This window comes from Ceratosolen solmsi, unplaced genomic scaffold (assembly GCF_000503995.2).
Source record: "Ceratosolen solmsi marchali unplaced genomic scaffold, CerSol_1.0 scaffold7, whole genome shotgun sequence".
In the NCBI taxonomy this organism is placed as follows: domain Eukaryota; kingdom Metazoa; phylum Arthropoda; class Insecta; order Hymenoptera; family Agaonidae; genus Ceratosolen; species Ceratosolen solmsi.
This window is the reverse complement of record NW_011948413.1, coordinates 4,996,686-5,007,059: the sequence shown is the minus strand read 5'-3', so window position 1 is coordinate 5,007,059 and position 10,374 is coordinate 4,996,686. Positions and strand designations below refer to the sequence as shown.

Sequence of the window (10,374 nt, the reverse complement as noted above, 5' to 3'; positions counted from 1 at the left end):
GCAGCGGCGAGTAGCTATGGAGTCGCGAAAAGAGCGAGAGGGAGCGATGGTCGGCCGTGTGCATTGGAATTTGCGGGCGAGATCACCACTACATAGGCGTCGTAGGTGTCGTAGGTGTGCTATCGCCGGAGCTACGAGTGTGCCTTCTTCCCTCAAGGGTCGTTGCATCCACTTCATAATGTGAAGTGTGCTCGCCTCGTTAGGGGGGTATCTTGCGCCTATCCCTGCAAAAGTATCTATGCTATGAACGGATGAACTATGAACACTTCTTCAATTTACATTAATTTCCGTTCTGCAGGTTAGGCAGAACTTACGAATTCTACCTTAATTAAAATGCATCGCTCTTATCATCGATTTTCCGTGAATTCTTCCATAACTTTCTCGTTCTAACGTCATTCAACTTAATACGTAGAGAATGTAGGGCAACAAATGATAATGTTAAACTTTCAATATTTCATTTTACATTCTTGTTTAATTTATTATACAATCGAGACTATCGAATATCGTATACAATAATACGGTAAATTAATTTTTATTTGAAAATTATAATTCAATAAAAAATTCCTATTAAGTTGTTGATAATGTTCTATCGCACCCCGCCACCGCCTCCCTCGAATACCTATACGAATTCTGATTTTTATATGTATTTCTTTACGACTTCTTATCTTTTCTCTTCCATTTATTCACATAAACATCTCGATGCATTTATTTTCAAATACCTTCTCTATAAATGTATACCGGATCTTACGTTTTACTTGCAGAAGTTTTATTATGATTTTGCATATCTGTATCGAGAATGAAAGTTTATCTAATTAGTTTGATTGGTAACCAACACGTACGTTACGTGCACTATAAGATTAAAAGTTTTATTATAAACAAAGTGTATACTTTGAGGGGATATGCTTTATAACGCAAAGAAAAGATTTATTATCGTTGGGACGTAAAATTGTAACTGGAAATATATTATGATCACAATATTTGATTATGCGATTGGGCATGCGTCCACGAGTGCGCATGTGTGCGCATGTGTGCGCATTGCTTTTGTACGTTGCACAGTTTAATTTGAATGTGCATGCATAGCAGTGAAAATGCCTGACAGAGATAGAGGACCGAGCAGTTTGAATATGTTCCGCGAGATGGCGAAGAGTTACACCTTCTCATTTTTTTTTATTGAGACACGGTAATATTGTTTTAAAATAAAAAAAAAAATTTTAAGAATTTAATTTTATATAAACTAATAACAATAACAATAATAATAATAATAATTACTATTACTATTATTATTATTATTATTATTATTATTATTATTATTATTAACAATTAACAATTTATAATTAATTAATAATTAATAATAAATAACAACTACAATTATAACAACAATTAAAATTCATAGAGTAGTAACGGATAATCATGCATGGAGAATTGTTTGAAAATGTATGCATAAACCCATTAAAAATACTTCGTTACGCGGATAATTGAAAAAGTGGCGGTAGAGAGGCATTTTACGCATTGCCACTAATGTTCGTATAGCGTATGTTAAAATACCTGAATTGGAAATTACAATAATACAAATTAATTGTATAAATGATTCGTAATGTTTGTCATTCCTTGCTCGTTATTGTGGCATTGGATCGACTCGTAAAATAAAATTGATATTGTTACAATTGATAGTCTCGAGACAGCGGTAGGACTCACCACCGCCCTCGCATTACCTACCATCCAGTTTACAAGTGCAAGTGCTTAAATACAGTCCGTATATATTTTTCCAAAATTTCGATGGCCTGCGTCACAATGAAGAAAACAGCTGTTTCTCTGTATGTTCTTTGAATTTTCGCACCTTCGCTCCTGCCAACGCGACGAGCTGCAACCGACGCGGCCGCGCATGCGCGCCAATTGAAAAAATCGAGCGAGCGCGGTTTCGTAAAACTACGGCGAAGGTCGGGAGGGTGGGGTGACGAGTGAGTGAGAGGGAGAACGCGCGCGCGCGCGCGCCCTACAATGGTCGTTTATCTTTTTGTTTTTACGCCATTCGTCAATCCTCTTTGAAATGCTCGTGCTCCTGTAGCTCGGACGCATTCACACAGACGCGGAGGGTGATTTGGTGTGTATCGCGTGCTGCGCGTACGTTGAAATTGAAACTCGAAAGTCGAAAGCTTGAAACAGCCGCTCGTGCGCGCAACGCGGGAGAGACGACGAGGGTAGAGCGGGGCTACGACGGCTGCGACGAAGACGGGGACAGCGGTGGCGGCAACGGCGGGACAATGGTTGCACTCGGAGGGGAAGAGAGAGGACGTAATTTTCATTATCCAACCGTTGTTTCGCTCGAGATTGATAACTGAAAGTTTAGCGTCTTTTGGTGGAACGGCAGCCTCGGGCAGGAACTGGATAACAGGGCGAGTTCCTCGCTACGTGGAAGCTTACTACCTGCTGTTGAATCCGCGCACCTCGTCGTAGAAGAGGAGATGCGTCGACACGGCAATATCTTATCGCGATATATAGGACGGGGAATTGCGGTGCTTAGGAGTGATTTTCATCAACGGAGCTCTCCTCCACTGTATTTTGACGCATGACTGCAAGCGGTCTCCAGCAGGATTCTTGTGTGCAGCCGTCCTAACCTTGCACCGAGGGAGAAAAGAGCGAGAAGATTGTGTTTTGTTATGATACCAACTGCTTTTCCATCATTTTCTTCAAATTCTCGTTAACCACAAGATTGCAGTACAGTGGCTTGTTATATTTCCAATTTGTGGATGTGCTAGTCAATTAATGCACCTTCGTAAATGTATATAGCACGTACAATGTTATTCCAGTTTGATTGAACTATTGCAAAGATTTTCGATCGAGAATTTTCTCTTTCGTTACAAAATGATGAAACAGGGCACTTTTCACTGTATCGTAATAACGTTGCATGATCATATTTCTAATTATACATTGGAAATCTTGCAGACTTGAAAGTTGGATTAAACATGTAATAATTTGGCTAATTTTATGCTTGCTCTGTAAATTTCTTCATTAAACTATTTGACATTATTTTAATAAGTTTATTATTAGCATTAGAAAATCTGCAACTACTATTAAGTATTTATTAAGTAAAAATGAGTGCAAATAATAATGCAACGGAAAGTGGACAGGAGAAAGTTCTATCAGAAACTAATGTGCAAACTGTCCCACAAAACTTGACTACGATTCAGAATATACAGGCCGTTCAGAGTATACAAAGTGTACAAAATGCAAGTAATATTCAGAGTATTCAAGCTGCGCAGACAGTTGCTGGACAAACGACAACATTAGGAAAATCCATATCCTTGGAACTTAATTCTAAGCTTTTGATGAAACCTTCGGTTCCTTCTAATATTGGCACATCGGAAAACAATAAAATAACAACTAGTACGGTATGAAGTATTAAATGTCATTTTGAAAATTTAAAATTTTGACTTGTTCTAACCTAAAGAAAAATTTTATTTTATCCTTGAAGTATTTTATAAGTAAAATTTTAAGCAACCAAAAATTATGATGTTTGTAAGAAATTGTAACGAAGCATATTTAATTATACTAATGATACTACTAGTGTCAAAAATTGATAAGATATTGTTATTTAATATTATTGAAATAACGATACACCTATTTATTATTATAATTAACTACAAATCATTTGATAATTTTTCCAATATAAGATAAATTTAATTAAAACAATCCAGACATAAGGAAGAAATAAAGCAATGGCGATGATTTAATTTACAGTTTTGCCCGGTTGGATCTACAGTACGAATAATTGCACCGAGTATGTTGAGTACGATAGATCGTCAGACTAATCAATCGCAAATTCAGCAAACCACCCAACAGACGCAACAAATTGTAACGAGCATTCCGTCGACCTATCACGTGCCTCGTGGGCCTGCAGCAGTAGCTAATATATCAACACCAAGAGCTACCGTTGCGACTCCGCTAGTTAGGGCCATTAGTACAGGCCAGCCAATACCAATATCCAGAGCAGGGTAATTATATATTTACAAATTTAACGCAATTTTTGTAATTAACAACACATACATTGTTTTAATTTTACTTTTAAGTCTAATTACAAATTTTTCATTTGCACCACAACTATAAAATAATTATAGAAATATTATTTGAAAAATTATTTGAGAAAAATTCTTAAACAACATCACTATTTTGAAATGCAGATTAAAATTTCTATAATGTATTTTACAAATTGTCTTAATATAAGAAAGAGCATAAAATATTATCAAAAGATACTAAAAAATCTATATATTTCAAATTAATATTCTATATATGTCTAATAATTTACATAATTTTTATTTCCAAACAATTAGATGTATTAATTGCGATACATGAATAAACCTTCAATATATATTCGCTCAAAAAAATAAAGAAAATAGTGCCACATGAATTTTGATGATTTTTGAGTTGCTTGTCAACAATAATTTGGTAACAAAGGCCGTATAAGCATAAAAATTGAATAAGACGAGACTTGTGGCATAAAATTTTAACATTCAATTACCAAGCTTGTAATAATAATAATAATAATAATAATAATAATAATAATAATAATAATAATAATAATAATAATAACAACGCATGGCAAACTACAAAACAAGTGACAGAAGTTTCGATTACGAAAGATTTTATGCATAAAATCTTTAATATATATATGCATACATACGTATGTACATACATGTCGATATTTTAAGGCGAAATAAATGAAACTCCGTTATTTAATACCATTGGAGATAATGAATTATTTTAGTTTTCATTTTCATATAAAATAAAACTTACTTTGTTAATTAATATATTATTAGTGCTGTACTTGCCAACAATTTGTTTTATCTATAAATGTCAATAAACATCATTTCAATACGCGTATTTTACAAAATATACTTGAACGTTCAACAAAAATCTTCAATTCATCGTCCGATTGAATTTTCTATTTTGTCTCTGCTTTGAACAAAAATTTAATCATACACAGGTCGAGTAACATATTTCTTTAAGAAAAATTTTAAAATATAAGCCTCCAGAATATTTTCTTATAACGCAGATACACGTAGTTGCTGCCTTATGCTGCATGACTCATATTTCTGAGGGGCGCACGAAAGTTTGACTTTTATCATCTCGTTGTTTTCCTGGCCAAGTGCAATACTACAAGTCTACAATTATTATAAATATTCTTTTATTTTTAATATGAAACAAAAATTCATAGTTGTTTAAAATATTGTCATTTTAGTTATAATTTGTCAAGAGATGTATAAAATCTAAAATCATATCGAAATAACACGAAATATTTAGCTTTGACATACTCCATGTATTTTATTTAATTACTAGCTATTAATTAATATTTGACTGAACATACACATTTTTCTTCGTTTTTTTCTGTTTTTTTTTCTCTCTTCACATTAGATAATTATTTGGACCAGGTTATTAAAATATTTTATAACTTATTAGTGCAATTAAATGTATATTAATGATCTAAAACGCTTTCTAATATACGTATTTAATCCAAAAACAAAATTAAAAAATTCGTTTTATCTACCGACACTTGGCCTTACGCTATTTATTAAATATATTTAATAAATGAAATCCTACCATAATAATATAATTATAAGATCTACAGTTTAAATATCCATATGTAAAATTCACTGTACACTCATATACTTTAAATTATAATCAATATTCTCTAATTGAGCTTCTTTTATTTAACTTTTAAAACCTTTTCTGCTCTTATTTCATAAGGGTCTTACTCATTATTGTTAATGTAATCATTCATGTGTGCATGCGCGTGTGTATGTGTTTGCTTGCGTGCGTTTAGTAATCTGCCATCATGTGCTGGGCATCGTGGATCAACACTCATTAATATTTCTACACCGAGAGCCTCCGAAGCCTCTACACATAATAGCGCTATTGGTTTTGGTAAACCGCTCCCCGATCGCAAATCTCGGTAACTAGAATTTTTCTATTATTTTTCTTTTTTTTAGTTTCATCATTCTTCATGATTATTTTTTATTTTATCGCAAAATATAAACCATTGAGTTTTTCTATCAAAGAATAAATATCTCTTTATGTAATTGTGAATATTGTGAGCTTGTTGTATAACAATTAACTTTATATGCCTTATAGCATTACTTATTCCATGTTTTCGAATTATTAATTTTGACAATCCCGTATACTAATATTTAACTATTTCAGTCAATAAAAATGACAATGTTGCTGTTAATGCTGTTAAAATCATACCAAGAATAATAGTTTGAATATCGAACTCGCTCTTGTCATTGAATATAAGCATCGATTTTAAATACTTGGGTGGGAGGCTTTCCACGATGTGTAACTGTTAATACATAATAACTTTAGTATTTGGTTGTTGCATTTTTATCAAACTGCTATATTAGTTTATAAACAGGTAAAATCACCTTTCACCGCAAAGTTAATTACCGTTTGAAACTTTGATGTTCATTAGCGGTTAAAGCGTCGAAAGGCTATCGTTAGTCGTGCATATTAATTTTGAAGAATGAGAATGACTTAGTAGAGTCGTTAAAATATTTTTGTTATACGCAATACATTACTTGTAGAAATCACTCGTAAGATTTAATCATTCTTTTGAAACTTTCCGAACAAGTAATAATGAATTAAAAAACTATTTGATACGGCTTTTTTAGGTGCATGTGTCCTGGAGTACAAAAAGACCATTCAGAATTTACGAATTTAATGTACGTGGATAAAATTACGAGTAAATGACATTCAATATTCAACAATAGCGTCGAATACATGCAATGTAACCGCTGTAATACCACTTACCTACGTAATACTTACGAAATTTCCTTAAGCAACAATTTCATGTCCGTTGTTCCCTTGAAAAGTTGCTGAAGAATCCACTTGTCCCACCTTTTCATTAAATAAGCATTGACAAGACAAGTGTCATTCTAGATCATTGGAATATCCTTAAAGTTCATGAATATGCCATCGGCCCGCGTAGCCAAGGGCGCATTCGCCATAATTACGTGACGTCCGGTGTCTTTCCTCTTCCAGGGTAAGCACGACAGCCTCCAACAGCCAATGGCAGCCGAAGACAACCTCGGTGGTGTACGCACAGCCCCAGCGGCACCCTGTCCCAGTGGTAAACAGGCCGGCTACGAGACCCGTCGCGGGCACCGGTACCGTCTACGCGGGTCAGGCCCAGACCCAGGTCCAGTCTCCAGCTCAATCTCAAGTCCAACAGCAGCAGCAAGCGCAACCGCGACTCGTAAGCCCGAGCCAAGTTGGTAGGCCCGTCCAAGCCACGGTTGTCACCGCCACGCCCTCGCGTCTCATAGCCCCGGTGCTCCAGGCGCAAAACAACATCGCCCGGTTGCCGGCCCCGACAAGGCCGCCCACGCCCCAGGTTGTCACGAATATACCCCAGGTCTCGCAAACCGGGAGGTCCGTCGCACAGTCGATACAGGTTGAGTACCTGCCCAATTGGAGTATTTTTTTTTTATTAATTTTCCAATCGATCGGATGCAATGAGCGCGCTGATGGGCAGACGAGAAATTACGTGGATTGCCGAGAGTATGTCTACATTATGAGCTAGTGTCTATTCTAAAATTCTAAAATTATTGCCTAATATCTTTATTGCGTGGGTGAAGGAGAGTACGAATTTACAGCCCTTTAAACGACTAGTTGGTATGAGAAAATATCAAAGATATCCGCCCTGTTTGACCGTTAAATTAGATACGTATAATAATATTGATAAGAAATAATGATAATTATAGCAGAAATACATTTTTTAAACGTTGAGTGATGTTTTTCATAAATTATTGAAACTAACGGAAAAGATGCTTTCTAATGAACTCAACATAAATTTAGTTTGAAATCGAAGCAATTCACCCGCGCGTATTTTACATTCTTTAATTCTTAATTTTCCTTCTTATTTATTTATTTACTTTTTTTTTTTTTTTTTTTGCGACAGCGCAATGCGAATACTTTAATGATCGTTGTTTCAAAAAATTGTAACGACATTTGAATTTAGGGACCTTTACCATCACTGTCCGGACACTTCGTGTTAAAATCCTCCCTTCATCTCCAAATAACTGACCGATTAAAAAATTTTCAGCCTAATCAAACGAGCAGAGCCATAAGCAGTGCTCCAATAAATCGAATTGCCGTGGCGGCTCCAGTGATAGGTGCGCCAAATAGAGTAGCTACAGTAACTTCTGTACAGACGACTGTTGGTCGGCAGTTAACCATCAACACTGTCGCTGGCGCATCCACTGGTACCGTTAGTCGTATTGTCATCCCGCAACAAGCCGTGAGTATCCTTTCCATGTCCTTTTGCCGACTATATTCTTATAATAATAACAATGACAGCGACGACGACGACGACGATGATAATAATAATAGTAATAATAACAACAATAATAGTAATAATAGTAACAATAACGATAATGATAATAATTCAATGTATATTTCAATATATTCTGTCACGATTTATAAAATAATGAAACAACGGCTCGTTGAATTTCACATTAAAATTATTGCCTTTATGTTGTCTGTTTTATAAAGGACGATTTGAGTTTTTATAAAAATTATATGACATATATTTTCCATAGTATCATTCAATTTAAATATGAGTTTTATTCTCTTCTCTATTTATGAATATTAGAATGTTCACGAAATTTGCTTGATTATACTTAAGGAAATTCGGTGTCTATTTATTGATAAAACAATTTTAATCAGTTTAATAATTTTAGTTCTAAATGAACCGAAGAATAATTAACTTTTTGCGTCATAATGGCGTTGAGTTGAAAACCCTAAGTTATCGTATTACAATCGTAAATCGTCGTTTATCTTTGTTATTAAGGTAATAACATTTTTAATGTTACTTTGCACTATTAGTGCCATTAAAATGAGATAAAATGAAAAGCAGCGTTAGAAGTAAATCTCTAACTTTCAATCAATGATTGCCGTCAAACTCAGATACAGCAGCAGCAGCAACAGCAGCAGCAACAACAGCAGCAACAGCAAGGGACGTCGCGAGTGGTACAGACGGTGACGCCCCTGACGAACTTTGGACAGGTTTCAAGGGTAATCGCCACGACGTCGACGAATGCGGGCGTCGCGGCAAACGTAACTCGCGTCGCCCAGACCGGACCCACCTCCGTCGCTCGTATCACCAGCATGTCCCTGCACCCGCTACCCCTTACGCCGGCACGCGTTACTCCGACGCCCCTCAAGGTCACTGCTCAGGCGCCCGGCATCCAGGCTGTCCAGCTAAAACAATCTACGGCGGCTATACAACAACAGCAGCAACAACAGCAGCCGCAACATCAATCTCAGCAACAGCAGCCGCAACCGACCCCGGTTCTACAGAGGACAATCGCTGGCGTAAACAATGCTGTCAATGCCACGTCAACGAGCGTTGCTAGCCAGCAATCTGCCCAAGTGCAGGGACAGTATCTTCATCCTCCTCATACAACTACATATTATTCCATCGAACCGTCGGGTAGGTTGTAAAAATTTTATTAGTCCAAGTCAAATTATCTCTTACATTTTGTCTAATAACGAATACTAATTTGATAGTCAAGATTCTTCACTTATATAATTTTAGAGCTCGTTACATTGTTAGAGATTTTTCAGTCATAAAACAAATACTAAGAAAACAAATAGCTTTATATTTAACATGTTTAATTTATTTATAATTACGATATAAATATCTTAAATATCTGTCATTTTCTCTCGATGAATATAGGATATTTTGCGGATGATGCTTATAACCGCTTTGCAATGTCTGGCATCAATTACGTAATGTTTAGACAAATTTTTGTGTTATTTCACAATAGCGTCAGTTTTATAATTCAATTACATTCAAATTATTTCATACATTCAACTTTTAACATAATTGTATGCATTTTTATATTTTACTGTAAAAATGTTGCAGGTACGTATTCGCAGTATCGTCAAACTTCGGTGCAACCAGTCCGTTTACTAGTTGAGCAAGGATTTGAAGAGCCCCTTGGCAAACCAAATGCCTCACCCAGGCCTAGTATATTAAGAAAAAGAGATCACGATAGTTCTCCAGGAAAAGGTATTTAAAAAAAAAAAAAAAAAAAAAAAAAAACTCGTATCCGAATTATATGCGAATTAACTGTTCTAACAATATCGTGCGAAATGAATAAAAATCGATCAATCTATAATCGATATATTATTGTTGTATTTTAATTCTATTCTCGTTCAAAAAATAGAGTGCTATTTTATGACAGTAACACTTTTCATTTAACAATTTCAAAATTATTTGATAACATTTTTTGAGCCATAATTTTTTCCCATAATTACATAAATCTTAATTTCAACCAGGCATAGCGAAGAACTTAGTTCCCGTACTTTCGGCTCTTC

The 10,374-nt window shown here is 35.2% G+C and overlaps 1 protein-coding gene across 1 annotated transcript in view; it reads left to right on the top strand.

The window, feature by feature from the left end:
• Window positions 1-2,695: 2,695 nt before the first annotated feature.
• LOC105367654 (histone deacetylase complex subunit SAP130) overlaps window positions 2,696-10,374 on the top strand; it is an 8,962-nt gene continuing 1,283 nt past the window's right edge. The window contains exons 1-6 of the mRNA XM_011506421.1: window positions 2,696-3,389; window positions 3,739-3,992; window positions 7,033-7,444; window positions 8,096-8,290; window positions 8,959-9,484; window positions 9,920-10,066. Coding sequence (XP_011504723.1) covers window positions 3,093-3,389; window positions 3,739-3,992; window positions 7,033-7,444; window positions 8,096-8,290; window positions 8,959-9,484; window positions 9,920-10,066 — 1,831 coding nt within the window. The 5' untranslated portion in view covers window positions 2,696-3,092. The remainder of the gene's footprint in view (window positions 3,390-3,738; window positions 3,993-7,032; window positions 7,445-8,095; window positions 8,291-8,958; window positions 9,485-9,919; window positions 10,067-10,374) is intronic.